The sequence below is a fragment of the Halyomorpha halys genome, unplaced genomic scaffold, assembly GCF_000696795.3.
Source record: "Halyomorpha halys isolate HHAL.00 unplaced genomic scaffold, Hhal_1.1 Scaffold2209.1, whole genome shotgun sequence".
NCBI classification, from domain to species: domain Eukaryota; kingdom Metazoa; phylum Arthropoda; class Insecta; order Hemiptera; family Pentatomidae; genus Halyomorpha; species Halyomorpha halys.
This window is the reverse complement of record NW_027114435.1, coordinates 92,968-109,093: the sequence shown is the minus strand read 5'-3', so window position 1 is coordinate 109,093 and position 16,126 is coordinate 92,968. Positions and strand designations below refer to the sequence as shown.

Here is a 16,126-nt window from a genome sequence, read left to right as displayed (position 1 = left end):
CCTCCCTCTCTCCCTCTCTCCCTCTCTCCCTCCCCCCTTTTGCATAAGAGTCCCTTTTACAGACAAAATTCATGGAGTAGTCATTTCAGTTTTTTTTCTTTCTTCTGAAAAACATGTGACAGCCAGTAGAGAAGAGGGTTATCTTGCTCTTTGTTTATTTTGATTAAATTTGATGTGTATCAGTATCATATGGTTTTAAATGAATTCCTGAGTGATATTTAAAATTTTTCTATCTGAAAAACCTTAGCTTAGTATGAGGAAATAGCGGTCAAATCTCAAAGGTGGCCCATTATTTTTGCTTCTCCATATAGTTTAATTTGTTTTGGCCTTTTAAGTGAATTTTGAAATTGTGGGTATTGAAACATAATTTTCCAAATAATAACATCAATTATAATATTCTCAATGTTGTAGATTTCTAATTTGGTTCCTATTGAGCAATAATATAATTTATGATACTTACCTCTTAAAACGTTATTTTTCACATTTTCATTGAGTTGATGACAAATATAAATTTATTTTGAACTGAATTTATATTTTTAATAATAAAATTCTTATATTGATTTTTTTCACCTTTCTATGGTAACACATTATTTTTTTATCCAAATTAGTTGTAGTTTTACCGTACTTGTATTAGGAGAAAAAAAACATTTATTAAAAGAAAATAAGTGCTACTTCATTTAACAATTCAAATTTGTGATTTACTCATTTTTTAATTGATATTTAAGCCTGAAATGCATTTATAAAAGTCTATAAGCAGTTAGTTTACAAACAAATGTTAGTTTTATTTATTGGCTTATTCCAAATGCATTCACTTTCATACGTATTATAGTTTTATTCAATGCTAATAGAAGTAAAAACAGATCTTTCATCATTGTCAATGCTTCCTATTAAAATAAATTATTACTACCTCACTGATTTCTTTTAGTCCTTTATTCAAACATTCTTTTATTCCCTCATGTCTGATAAAGGAATGTTATTAAAACTTTGAATTCCATATTTACTCAAATCCAAGCTTCACCTTATCTTCACTTAAAAGCTCAGCTCTACATTAGTGCTTCATCTGACACATTTATATTGGCATGAATCATAATTATAATTTTTAATGCTAAAATGAAGAAGATTGAATTATTCTATTCAAATAAATTTTGAATGAAAAATGAGTAACTTTTGTTAGTATTTAAGTAGGATAGGTTTTTATTTCATTTTTCTTTTTTCTTTTTTTTTAATCATTGCACATTTTGTTTTCTCTTCAGGTGTGGATGTGATAGCTGACAATGATCTTAGAAAAGACAATTAATTCATGAATTAGTATCCATTCTTCATGTCTTTCTTCTAAAAGTGAACTTGTCTGAATGTTTTTAAATGTTATCAAGATGCCTGCTTATTGAGGACATAATTGTAATGACGTATGAATCGTTTGAATAAGAAATATGGACTATATTAGTGTATTCTCATGGTTCATCGTAATCTATCAGTAACTGGCCTTTTTGGTCAGATGATATTGGTTTTATTATTTGTCAAATTTTCCAATTTTTATTATTAAGTTGATTAGGTATATGATATCCTAAGCACACAAAGTGCCATGAACAATATTTTTCAAAAGTTAATATCAACTGGATTGTAAAAATAGAAACAAGAATCGGGTAGAATTGGAAATCTTCCTTTCATTGAATTTTTTTTGTGTTAAAAAATATATAAATAAGAGATTTATGCAAAATTGCATTAAGTATTTATTTACAAGACTGTTTACTTTTTATGCTGTATTATTGTTGCTTTTGTTAGATATATATTAGATATTTGTCTTTGTTTATGTTGTTATTTATTTTTGAAAACATAAATGAAAAAGTTTATAGGTATGAAAGTCATGAATTACATGTAATATATCTTATTTTCTCACTAGTACTGTCATATTTACAGATTTTATTTTTAATGTTGGATCTATATTCAATTCATGTCCAGCTATGTGGTATTTTGAGTTGTAAATGTTACCAATGGCTCAAGGAATAGATACTGTAAATATGTTTTTGTAAGTCATTGAGAAAATCGTTACTGATTATGAATTATTTCTTAGAATTAAGTCAAAGGTTATTATACCTTCATCTCCAGATAAAGTTGGGCCCAATAGTAAACTGTTAACAAATGATTTAATTTGCCTATTTTAATAGAACAAATTAATTAATTTGATTATTTTGTTAATCGTTTAATCTAAAAAGTTGAAAGAAAGAAATGAAATTTTATTTGAAAAATATCACTAAAAGAAAGTAATCAGTACTCAGTAATCAGTATTTTTTTTTTTTAGATATATCATTTTTTTTTTTAGCATTGTGTAGTTTCTCCTGAAAAATAATTATATCTACTACTACCAATATTTTATAAAACTCAGTTATACAGGAAAAACAACTTATTTTCTTCAAAATTTTGTTTATATATTACAGCCTCTATTAAAGGAAATAATCAAACACGTAAAGAAAATAACTTGAAAGTGGAATCCAAAATGTTGCTTTTTAAAACTTTATTTTTTATTGTTTTTATTTCATTATTCATTTGTGAATAGAATTTATTGAAAATCTTAATTCATCCTATTTTGAATTTTGTTTTAACTATTTGAAATTTGATTACAATTCTAGCCCAATTTTATTTGTTGCCTACCTATTATATGTGATGAAAATTTTGAAAGTTACTTTATCTATTTTGTAATTTAATATATAAAGTATAGTCAATATTTTAAGTGTTTTTTTGTTTGTGTTTTTCTTATAATTTATTTTATTCTCTACCTCATTTAGCATATTAAGTATTGCAGTCAGGTTCATTTGTAATTTATTTTAGTTTGTTCCTGTGATGTATTTATTCTGGAAAAATAAAAAGAGAGAAGTGATCGATTTAAATGAAATGTTGAACCTCCTATTAAAGTAAAACATTATATGTATTATGATCTTTGTTATATTTTATGAAATTGATATAAAAGTATTTTCAATTTGTATTGAGCATGATAATTTGGATTTATAATATCTCTTTTTATTTTTAAACAAATAATAATTTTTATACACATTTTTAAATTTATTTGTTTTGTTTTTTAAATTTGAAAATGGCAATTGTAAATGCACATTAAAGTTGGCAATCCTCTAAATTTGCAATTTCTATACTCCTTATTTTTTATTTTAAAGTTCTTAGTGTTAAGTTTTGATTGTAAACATAAATTTAATTAGAAGTATAAAGTTTGACTTTCTTGGGTGGCATTATGGATAAGACTGGTCATTTTATGGTTATTTTTTTCTTTTATAGAATTCTTTTAAAATTTTTAAACATAGTTGGGTGTTGATTAAATGAACATGCAAGTTTGCTCAAATACATTGAACTTGTACATGAGTAGTTTATGAATAGGCTTGGAACAAACACTGCTTTGAACATATCTATCACCATAATCTATAAAATTAATAGAAAGATATGAAATAGTATCATACAAGAGAGAACTAATTGGTGGAAGTATAAAAAAATATTAGATTTTGTTTTTTAATACATACATTTCAGTTGATGTTTATAATGAAAATCAAATAGCTGATTTGTATTTATTGCACATGCTTATTTGTTACACAAAGATTAACTACAGCTAGGAAGGAAGATGGTTCCCCTTTGAAGTATGTTGTATCATTGCTGGTTCCTTCAGATGCTTCACTTCCTAAATCACCTATATATCACCTCATACATTCAATTATAATGTTTTAAGTTTGTTTTATCTTACTCTTCTGTTCATGCATTGCATTTCAATTGTTCTGATTTCTGATTAATTTATATGATTTATGCTGCAATTAACCAGAAATTTCCTATATTTTACTATTCCATACACTTCTGTAATTTTCAAGTTTGAAAAAATCAATCAATGTTAAGAATGAATTAGATTATTTTTTTTTTCATTTTATAATTTGTTGTAAGAGGATAATATATTTTTATATATCGGTGGCTTACTTCACAGTTGTGCTAAGTTTATTTCCCTAGCCCCACAAAAAACACTAAATTAATTGAAAAGTTGTAATTTTCCTAAAAGAGAGAACTTTTAATAGTATTTTTCCTGAAGTTAATGGAAATGTACTTAGCTCCACTGTTACCTGACTGATCATAAGACTGGTCAGCCATTGATATGTATCCTATAAATAACATATGTTACACGTCACATACACATACTCTGTGTAATTAATATCATTATTACTCACTAATTAATGTTGATCATCTTAAAAAAAAAACTACATTACTATTTTGTATAACAATTCGTGCACATTTATTAATCTTTCATTGACCCTTTTGTTTCCCATTGTAGTATACTTGTAAATTAGTAGAATTTTTGCTGTTTAAGATATCTTTAACATATATATATATATATATATATATATATATATTTGTTTTAATAAAGTTGAAGGTATTCTGTGAGTACACATATAGGCCTATTTGTATTTTTTTTTTCTTAATCATGATTTTATTTAGTAACATACTACAAAAGCTGCCTGGAGGGACTTTTCTTAGTTTTAAATAAAATTCTGCCATCAGCTAGTATTGACTCCTCCAGCCCTTGGTCCGAAGTCTGATTTTTAACAATTATTCAATCTTCATTACTCTTTGGAAAACCTGTCTGAAAGTAAGGAATTATTTTTTGGCAACATAATAATTATTTTGTAAACTATATAATTGTTTTTTATATATGATGTTCATTTAGGTTTATGAAATCATTTTATACTTCCACAATTAACATAAAAGAAGTAATTGACCGGTCGTATCCTTATTTTCTCTATAAATTAATATTCAAAATTGTTTAATGCTTCCCTATTTGCTTGTTTTATACATTATTAGTTTTCATTGGTATGAAATTAGCTAAATGTAAAGTTATTGTGAAAAAATATTTAATAATTTGTTACCTTTTTATAGTCATTTTATATGGAATTATATACATATATATATATTTCAATTTTACATAAAATGTAAATAACCATTGGTATTTGTATTAATTTCAGTTATCATCTTAAATAGAGACTAAAAAAATAAAAAACTGACCAAATAAATTTTATACATGTTTTTATTGATAAGACTGTATTAAATGTTCATGGTTGGATTGAAACTCAAAGTGAAGTTTCAATTCAAAATAGGTTTTTTAAATGTGTATGGCTGCTGATGATTTTATTGTTTCATTACATATTTGAAAATATTTAGAACAGAAGAGTATTTAAGATATTTGTTTTCAACAATAGCCAATGGCTCTCACTTTATCAATTAACGACTCAATAAAGTTGATTAAGTTTCATTTGCCAATGTATTTTTATTTTCAATTAATGGTCCAAAATGTTTTTTAGATGTTCATTACTCTTCTGTTTGCTTTCCATTTTGGGATTGTTGATTGCTTGCATCAGTTTTGGGACCACAAGTTGATTGAAATACTTCAAAGTAATGATTTTCTTGGTTATGGGATTAAAGTTTTTTAAATATCAAACCATTTGTGAAAGTTTTAATGTTAAATTCATGTTTGTTTTGAGTGGATGCCAAATATAAATTTTGGAAGTGCTGTTACTAATGTTATAATTTCGTAGAAGACCCTGGATTAATATTTAATTAAAAATGAATTGATGAAATAGATAAGTTTTTCTGTATGTTTTCTTATAATAATTTATGTAGAATAATTTTTTATATTTAAATTTAAGGTTTAGAGTTTAATCAAATAGAATCAGTGTAAAATCAATTGAAACACGATCATGTGTTTTTTATTTATAATTAAATTTATTTATTTTAAAAATTATATTTTTGAAGTTTAAATTGTGGGAAATTGTTATTTCAAGCTCATAAACAAGTTTATAGGAATTTCAAGACTGGAAAAAGTAATTTTATTGACTTTTAAGTTTTCTCCAGATAAATTGAAAGAGATCAAAGGGCTGGAAACAGCATTACTTCAGTTCAGAACAAAATAAATTATAAATTGTTTGAATCATGTAATGAGGTGCATTTAAGATTATATTTACTGTGGTGAATCATACTATTATTTCCTTTCTAAAATTAAACGTAGTTATATTAATAACTTATACGTATTAAATGTATAGTGCCATGAGCTTAATGAAGCAATACTATTTTCAGTCTTTAAACATTGATTAAAGATTCCTCTAAATATATCTAAATGTTCCTAAATTATGAATGTGGGCTTTGTTTTTTTATTTATTTATTTATTTTTATTCAGTTCCTATCTTCCCCTTGACTATAATTGTTTCTGTCCTTCAAGAATTAGAATCATTCGAAAAAATATATTTTCCCAACAATATTCAAATGTATATAAGATAACCTTTTGTTCAAATTGGTTATAAAATATGAAATTCTTGTTTTGTTGAAAATAAGAAGTCTACTACCACAACAGTTGTACTATTTAAGTTAAACTACATTTATATTAATTTCAATGTAAGTATATGCTGAATGCTTGAAATGACCCTGAGCCTCTGGAAGTTTATAATTTTCCATTTCTGCCATAAATTAGTCCTGTTGTTGCTAGGCTCTTGTTTGTAATTTGGATCCTCTTCTTCTTTGACCCACAATAGGACAGGCCCTAGTTACTGTTTTCAGACCCAGTAATATAAATTTTCAACTTTTTGTAGGAAGAAAAATACATACATGCTTTCATCATATTATGCACTTACTACTATTCTTGTTATTTCTCATATAGAAATAGAATATGCAGTCTTAAAAAATAAAATAAATTAGTTGAAAAAACCTAAGCATAAGACAAATAAATATTGCCATGAGTCCAATAGACCCTCCAGTCATGCTATGGGTTATGGCTGATGAAATAAAAATGATTATAAGGTTGAATAGCTATTTTAAAAGTTCATATTCATCTATTTATAGCAGAGCATCAATTCACTTACCAATTCAGACAGACTTCTTTTTTTTTCTTCCTTGATGTGAATGTCCTTTGTTTCATAGTAAATATATGCTTGCCAACCTAGTGCATACTTGATGTATTTTTAGACAAAAAATAATGTAACGTAAATTCCTGCAAATACTCTTTATTCAGTTAAAAGCTTTTCATTTTTAAATTATTAAGGTTAGTTTGGGAACTATTCATAATTGTCAAAAGGATAACATTGATATGGGTCACTTTCCTCAATTTAATTGTTAAGGACTAACTTTTCTTACTTATATTTTAAAGTATGTATATACTATTAAAAAAATACTTGATGATAATCAACAATAGTAATTGAGTTTAGTTTTCCTTCAAAATACGCAAGGTTGGTTATGTGGAGATCCAATTAAAATAATGCCATTATTTCAAAATAACTTTTTCTTCCTACCCTCCAATTTTATTCTCAAAAATATTTTATAGCTATTAAATTTGAATTATATGAGTTGAAAAATAAAGAAATGAATGAATTATTAGAACTTTAGAATCAGATTAGAATAAAAATAAACCTGTAAATTAATGAAAAGAAAAAATGTCGTCAAGTCATTCTGTTCCCATCACATTTCATTTTCATGATAAATAATTAGTCAAAAACTGAGTTTATTAACTGCAATGCTTTTAAATAGACAGGCTTTGATTTAAAATAAAATCAACCATTCAATTAATAACATATTATTTTTAAATATTCCTTTTATTTATAATAAATAATATTTTAAAAAGAATTAAAGTTAAAATTATTAATTAGTCAATTTTATTATGATTTTTATTTTACTAATACTTAATAACTTTTGGAAACTTACCCAAATGTGAGTAAATACCCACAGGCATTAGTTAGGAAGAACTCGGGTAAAAATTAAATTACTCAGTAGTTCTAAACTTAGAATTTTTACTGGAAATATTTAGGTAAGTGATATGTGAATGTAATTGTTTTAAAATTTATGGGACAAGAAAATAATGTAACATATCAAAATTGCCTTTTAAACCTAACATATGAAATTTGTTAATATTTGCAGAAAGTGGTAACATGCTATGATATTTTTATTACCCAACATAAACTAATTGTTCACCTATTAATTGGTACACAAATAAAAGTTAACAATGTTTCGTTACATAATTTTATTCCTTATATACTTCTAAAGTTAAGTTTAAAGAAGAATATGTACAGCATACAATTCATACTTTTGATATTTATTTTTAATATAAGATAAAGAATGATTCACTTATTTTCATTAAGTTTCATCAATATGACTATATAATATTTTGTTTTTTATTACGCAGCATTTCACAAATAAACTCTATTTATTAAAGTATTTATTTCGTTTTTACATTCATTTTATGACTTCACTTTTTTATATTACTTTACATCCTACAAATTATTTAAATGTATAAATATAAAGAGATCTCAGTGAAATGTTTTGGCGAAGTTCTGATAATTTGCTTATCTATGGTTTTTGTAATGTGATTACCAATTTCAACTGTGTAACCTATTGTTTTCCCCAGAAATATAAATACAATTTTCTCTGATAACATGAAAGCCATGCATTTTTCAGCAACATCAACTTATACTAAATTAAGGAAGAGTAAATTCCTTATACTTTTTACTCTTTTTTTTGTCTGGAACATGGTTTAGGAGAAACTGCTTGTAGTTTAATGGTTTCAATCAAATGAGGGAAATCCCTTCCAGGGATCTTGCTTTTCTTAAAGTATAAAGCTATTGCTATTTAAGAGCATCACGAATCACAAAATATGACCATAATAGTGGTCATAAGCTGTTTGACACCACTGCTTTATAGTATGTACTTCAATCACTGTGAAATTTTATGACATATTTTATAATTTTGATAAAAAATTTTTATCAAGTACACTAAAGGAAAATCTAGATTAACTAAATGTTTTTCAGAAGTAGTTTCATAAGGAATTGCAAAATAAATCAAGTCAACATTTTTTTGAACTTTTTATATCAGAATAAATAATAACATATACAATGTGATATTCTAAAATAATAATAAAAGATAGAACTATTAAACATTAAGATTTGAATAACTGCTACATAAATAAATGTATTACAATATCTGAGTATTGAATACAAATCTTAAAATAGCACCATCTGTCTGCGTTGGAAATCAATTGATCACAAATAATTAAAAATTTATTATAATATTACTTAAAAGTTTTTCAACAATGACAATTAATCTCAAGTATTGTTCATTTTATTTCAAATTACATGTTTTTTATTTTAAAGAAAAAATTCTAATGGTTTCAGAAATACTAAGAAAATTGTTGGCCCTATTTAATTTAATTGTTATCATTATTGTTGTAATATGATATTCTAATGAAATTAGAATACACTATTATACAATGAAAAAATATTGTAATTATCAGACCCACTTCCATAAACTCATATTTACAATAGATAGACACAGTTCTATGTAGCAATGTTCCTTTTAGCATTGAAAGCTTATATGCTAGAATGGAATGAAAACACTGATTTAGTTTCAGTTAAATAGTATATAAAAGTTACTTTTTGAAAAATAAAATTAAAATATTAAAAAAATAAGTGGTTTGCCTTGAGATGCCCAAAGGTCACTATCATTAATTATATACAATTACAAATTATAATTAATTTTATAATTTGTTTTCAAACTTTTGAACTTTTACCCACATTGTAATGTTTAGTTACAATAAATTAAAGGTTGCTAATAGTAAAGTTGATACCTAATTTAATCACTTTATTATGTTGTGTTAAATTTTTATATTTTCCATTTTTTTAACAGAAAAGAAAATTTATAAGTCATTGTTCACTTTAAGTTGTCTTTAACCTTTACTCGGTGGGTTTTTTCTGGCAGCTTGTGGATTTATTTTTATCTTATAAATTTGCAAAATATTTTTCATATCTCGTTTCAAAAATAAATAAATATTGGAATAATTTATGAGTTGAATTAATAAAAAATTCAGTTTACCTTTGGTTTATTTTTCTTTAACTTGTCAAGTATCTACTCATTAAAAAAAAACTGATGATTGGTTTTTTTTCAAAAATTTTATTGAGCATAATTATCTTTTAATTATTTTGATTTCAGTATTCAGTGAAATTCGAAATTAGTGTTTTAAGCAATTAACATCATTTAATTTTTGTTTTAATAAAATTACACATACTACTTCATATTGGTAACTATGTTAAAGCAGCAGAATTTTATGAAATTGGGCACTGCAATCGTGCCTAAGCTTTCCATAATGGCCCTTTGAAAATCACTGCTCTAAAGTTTGATGAGGTACAAAAAATATTTTCTAGTTTCTTCTTTGTCCCTAAAGACATCCTTTTTCAGCAAGTATAAAATGTCATTAATAAAGAAAAAAAAGATAGGTATTTTGCACCATTTTTCATTCCACTCTACTGTTCATCTACAATTTAATATGAGTGATATTCTCTTTAATGGTGGAGAAATGTCAATGATTGTCAGTATTGAATTTCTTCACCATTTCTTGGTTCTATCTTTGCTTCAAAGACTGGTAGAGCTTCTGTTTGGTAACATATCTGACTATTATTTCCACTTCCCCCATAATAGTACCAGCTATAGTATGGATCACTGTCTCCACCATAATCTGAAATAAAATTATTAACCATGATTACCTAGAGTATCATTCATATATAACTTCAGTTTTGATAATGATTAGAATGATATTGACAAAGTTAAAAAAAAAAAAATTAGGTCTTTATTCACAAATTTAAAATAAAATATGAAAATAATAAATAGAATTTAAGTTTAAAAACATAATGAAACACTAGAAAATTTACTGATTTTTATTAATTGAGTAAAATATAAATTAAAATCCTTTTCTAAAGACCTTTTACTAAACTTAATTTCAAAGTTATGATAAAAGATTATATGTAAATTCCTAGGAATCTTTTGTTCAGACCTTCTACATTCTTTTAGTATGGAAATTAATGCAATGATTAAATCATGAAACCGCATTGAAATTGTATAACTTTGTATATGATTATTGTCATTAAAAAGAGGTAAGACAAAACTATATGAAAAGCTACAGAAAAATGATAAATATTTCATGTTTGCACAACAGTTAAAAAAATTCAAAGACTACTAACATATAGGTGAAGGAGGGGCTGATGGTCTTAGTTCCTGAGGTGATGGGTATGGAGATATTCTATGATGTCTCCTTTCACTATAACTATTTGCAATCCAGTTTGGTTCATCTGAAATTCAAATATTTATAAAATAAAAGACAGTTAAAAAAAGTAATTAAACAATAATCAGTATATAAAATATAATAACAGATTCTTTTTGAATTTTAATTATAAATATTGGTTTAACTAAAATAGTGTTCCAAGGGACTCAAAAGGGCCAAATGCCTGAGAGTGAGCACATCCCTTCCCTATACTGGAGATATCCATATACTTCTTAAAAACGATATTTAATTTTAATTAAAGTTTCATACTAATTAGTATCGTTATTTTGTTATCTGATTGGAAAAATAATAGGATTGTTTTGTTTTTTTACATTTAAGTATTTCTTTTTCTAAACCTTTTGAGGAATTTCCAGGAGGGCCATGGCCCCTTCTGAAGATACCAATCTACGCCCATGAACATGAGAAAATAAGATAAAGTACTTTATGTTAAATATCGGCGACGGAAAGAAGTAAAAACCGACATATAAGGGAACAAACTTCTCCAGTTTATTTATCTGATGAGCAAGCGCTACAAGTAGAAATCGACAGTTAAGATTAATCTAAATACTTTTACATCAATATGTATGTATAAATTACGAAAACAGTTTTTAGACTTGTGTTAGTGTCCCACAAAACGTTTACGTACTACAATATTAGATTATTTAAATATCGATATGCTTGGTACATTTCGATATATGCGGGTTAAGGTTATACAATAGAAGGTTTTTGATGTTTACTCTATATCGGCTCATTATCTCAGTTCGTAGTAATATCATTATATATTTGTTTCAACGTTTTATTCAAAATTATATACTCTGAATTATGGTATGATTTGATTTAGTGATATTTATTATTCTTAAAAATGAAGAAAGTTTTTATGGTTGCTGAGAAACCCTCTTTAGCTCAAAGTTTAGCCAACATATTAAGTGATGGAAAAGCAAAAACTCGGAAAGGAAGCAATGGAGCCTGTTCTGTCCATCAGTGGAATGGTTATTTTAAAAATGAAGATGTTATATTCATCATGACTTCAGTCTGTGGTCATGTTATGGCCTTAGATTTCATTGGCAAATACAATAACTGGGACAGTGTAGACCCAGTTGAGTTGTTTTCTGCACCTACTGAAAAGAAAGAAGCCACTCCTAAACTCAGAATGCCTGGTTTTCTTGCTCAAGAAGCAAGAGGTTCAGATTATTTAGTACTTTGGCTTGATTGTGATAAGGAAGGAGAAAATATATGCTTTGAAGTAATACATGCTGTACAAAACAGTTTAAAGTGCCAAGATAATCCTGAATATATATACAGAGCACGATTCTCTGCTATTACTGAAAAAGAAATTAAAGGAGCAATGGCAAATTTAGTTAGACCAAATGAAAACGAAGCTCGATCAGTAGATGCTCGACAGGAATTAGACCTTAGGATTGGTTGTGCGTTCACTCGTTATCAAACAAAATTTTTTCAAGGTAAGTATGGAGATCTCGATGCTAGTCTTATTTCATATGGACCATGCCAAACTCCCACTTTGGGCTTTTGTGTTAAACGACATGATGAAATTCAAACATTTAAACCAGAACCATATTGGTTAATAGAAACAAAATTAGCCCTCTCAGATGGCCGAAAAATTACTCTCGATTGGGACCGAGTTAGATGCTTTGAGAAAGATGTTGCTTCTATGTTCCTTAACTCTATTAAGGGAACAGAGATGGCTCAAGTTGTCAATGTTGAAAATAGAGATAAGACCAAAACCAGACCATTAGCACTAAATACTGTTGAATTGATGAGAGTTGGAAGTTCTTTATTAGGTATGTCTCCTCAGACTGTAATGCAGATTGCTGAGAAGTTATATACTCAAGGCTACATCAGTTATCCCAGAACTGAAACCACTCACTATCCAGCAAGTTTTGACCTGACTGGGACACTAAAAATTCTTCAAAATAGTCCTGATATAGGAACTGAAGTAAAAGCAATTTTGAGAGATGGTTTATCAACTCCTAGAAAAGGTCATGATGCAGGCGACCATCCACCAATTACTCCTATGAAGTTAGCTGGAGAACTTGAGAAAGAATCTTGGAGGGTATATGATTACATCTGTCGTCATTTTGCATCTACCGTTGCTAGAGATTGCAAATATCTTCAAAATATTGTAAAATTTATGATTGGTACTGAATCGTTCACTCTTACAAGTAAAACTCTTATTTCTCCAGGTTACACATCCATTTTACATTGGCAGTCTTTACCCAAAAATGAAGTTATGCCAACATTCCAAATTGATGAAGAAATTCCAGTTCAAGAAATGAAATTAATTGAACGTCAGACTGGACCTCCTGATTATTTAACTGAAGCAGAATTAATTACACTCATGGAAAAACATGGGATTGGTACGGATGCATCTATTCCTGTTCATATTAATAATATATGTCAAAGAAACTATGTGAAAGTGGGTTCTGGAAGAAAATTAATACCAACTGCTCTTGGAATAGTTTTAGTACATGGCTACCAAAAAATTGACATTGATTTAGTTCTACCAACAATGAGATCTGCAGTAGAAAAACAGTTAAATCTCATTGCTCAGGGACTAGCAGATTTCCACTCTGTTTTAAGTCATACAGTCGAAATTTTTAAACAAAAATTTCTGTATTTTGTTACAAATATTGAAGGAATGGACCAACTTTTTGAGGTTACTTTTTCATCTTTAGCAGATTCAGGGAAACCGCAATCCCGTTGCGGTAAATGTCGCAGGTATTTAAAATATATTCAAACAAAGCCATCAAGACTTCATTGTTCTCACTGTGATGAGACTTATTCAGTTCCTCAGAATGGAAATATACGGATATATAAAGAATTGAGGTGCCCACTTGATGATTTTGAACTTTTGTGGTGGTCTAATGGTTCGAAAAGTTTTCCATTTTGTCCATATTGCTACAATTCTCCACCATTTAAAGACATGAAGAAAGGATCTGGCTGTGATTTATGTACGCACCCAACATGTGCACAGTCACTTATTGCTAATGGCTTATCTGTCTGCCTTGAGTGTGAAGGCATTCTTGTACTTGACCCTGGCTCAGGACCCAAGTGGAAAATATGCTGTAATAAGTGTGATGTAATAGTACATTTATTTGATGATGCGCAAAAGGTTTCAGTTGAAGACAGAAAATGTGAATGTGGTGCTCAAATTCTTAAAGTAGAATATAAAGAAGAAAAAACCAAACTTCCAGATGGCCTAACTGAAATGTCAGGATGCGTATTTTGTTCAATAGAATTTGCACCACTTGTTAGGTCTCATCGGGCTTCCATCCGTGCTAAATCTGGCAGATCATATAGAGGTCGTGGAGGTTCAAAGCACAAACAAAGAAAACCAAAAGATAAGATGGCTCAGTTAGCAGCATATTTTGTTTAACTTTTTCCCTTAAATAATTCAGGATTTTAGTTCTAAATATTTTAAAAAATAGTTTATTATATTCCTAAAATGTTGCTGATCATTATTTTAATCATAGATAATTTTAATCTATGTTACATTACTAAAAATTTATGCATATAAAAACATTATAAAGATCAGTTTAGAAGTTGTATATTTTTTAGGTTTTATAAGTTCAAACAGTTCTAAACTTTTATTTATCAATTGTGCCAATATTTATTTATTGTTTAATTAGTACTGATTGTTTTTGTTAATAAATGAGCTATTCATTTAATATTAATTGTAAATATGAACAATTAGAAAAATTGTGCTAACAAATGTTGAATGTTGATTTTTTATTTATTTTATTTCATATCATTTTTATCATTTTGTATACTTATAATTTATTGTACTTATTTTTTACTTGAATATTACAATAAAAATTTAATCACTTTTGAATTTTTTTTTTTATTAATTTAAAATATTAAAATTGTAGCCAAAAATAATATTTTAAGTTTTTGGGATTGGCAATATTTTATTCATTTATTTGTTATTGGAATGATAAATTTATAGCCCAAATATTAAGTACATTTTTTTAATCTGGCGAGAACCTTTGTTTTTAAGTAAAAAAATTGCCAGATTTTCATTTCTTTTTTTTTATTATTATTTTTAAAGTAGCTTCAACAATAAATCTGCCACAGAGCTCAAATGGTTAGGACATCACTAACAGTTCACAAAATAACTAAAAAGAAAGATGTAACTTTTTTTGATGAGGATGTGTTAATATGACAGTTAAAAAGAGTTACAGTAATGGAACTGCAAAGATAATACTTAGGGTAGTAGGTGGATAAAAATAAATTTCTTGCCAGTGAATAAAATTAATTTTTCATTTCATGAGAAACTGCACTTTTCGAAAGTAAAAAGAAAGTGATGAAAAAAATCTTTTTTAACCATGTTGACATTCTTAAAGTATTTAACTAATATGGCACACTTACACTGTGTTTGGTAGTCTCTTGATTGTTGATTGTTTTCTGGTCTTTCTTTTGCATCAAGAAATGCTTTTGCAAAAGGATTATGCTTAATTTTAAGTGCTGTTACCTGAAAGTAATAAAATCAATGTAAAAAATGGTAATGTTTTAAAATAAGTATATTAATTTAATATTTATGAGTACCTCTTCGTTCTGATAAGCAGTGACGGCAATGAATTGAGTTTCTGGAAACGGGTAAGCCAGTACTTTTCTTTGTTCATTACCAACTTTAACTATATGTACTCGTGGCTCATACTTATGAAGTGAATTTAGCATTATCTGAAACAATGGAAAATGTATGATGAGAAAATTATTTCTAATTGGTTGTTTAATGAAATGGCAATCCAAAAAAAATCTTCAGTTTAAATCCACACTATGATTTGGAACTGTATTTATTTTTTTTAAATCATTTAAAGATGTATACGTTCATAAAATATTACTATTGGCAAAGAGAAAAAAGCTTTAACCATTAAGTGCTGATGCCACAGTATAAGGATTTGCTACAACTTATCTTACCTTATCAATTATTGAAAATATGTGTTTGTGAGTAAAGACATATACATACAAATAAAAAAATATATAAAATAATTTTAATAAAAATAT

General features: G+C 26.9%; 3 protein-coding genes across 9 annotated transcripts in view; 2 read left to right on the top strand and 1 right to left on the bottom strand.

Annotated features, from left to right (window-relative positions):
* LOC106691294 (uncharacterized) overlaps nucleotides 1-5,287 on the top strand; it is a 25,027-nt gene extending 19,740 nt beyond the window's left edge. For all 5 annotated transcript variants that reach the window (XR_001344759.2, XR_010844593.1, XM_014437025.3 and 2 more), the window contains one exon: nucleotides 1,254-5,287. Coding sequence is in view for 3 of the 5 variants with exons in the window: in XM_014437025.3 (XP_014292511.1) it covers nucleotides 1,254-1,297 (44 nt within the window). In the remaining 2 variants the exon portion in view is untranslated. The remainder of the gene's footprint in view (nucleotides 1-1,253) is intronic.
* A 3,705-nt stretch (nucleotides 5,288-8,992) lies between these two features.
* LOC106691293 (T-related protein) overlaps nucleotides 8,993-16,126 on the bottom strand; it is a 69,092-nt gene continuing 61,958 nt past the window's right edge. For 2 of the 3 annotated variants that reach the window (XM_067051625.1, XM_014437020.3), the window contains exons 5-8: nucleotides 15,668-15,802; nucleotides 15,491-15,593; nucleotides 11,025-11,132; nucleotides 8,993-10,522 (exon numbers count right to left, since the gene is read on the bottom strand). In XM_067051625.1, coding sequence (XP_066907726.1) covers nucleotides 10,377-10,522; nucleotides 11,025-11,132; nucleotides 15,491-15,593; nucleotides 15,668-15,802 — 492 coding nt within the window. In that variant the 3' untranslated portion in view covers nucleotides 8,993-10,376. The remainder of the gene's footprint in view (nucleotides 10,523-11,024; nucleotides 11,133-15,490; nucleotides 15,594-15,667; nucleotides 15,803-16,126) is intronic. The other variant, XM_014437019.3, reaches the window with a different exon arrangement.
* On the top strand, nucleotides 11,819-14,839 carry Top3beta (topoisomerase 3-beta). Its single transcript, XM_014437015.3, has one exon. It carries the CDS (start codon nucleotides 11,967-11,969, stop codon nucleotides 14,496-14,498), a length of 2,532 nt encoding a protein of 843 aa, XP_014292501.1. The 5' UTR covers nucleotides 11,819-11,966; the 3' UTR covers nucleotides 14,499-14,839.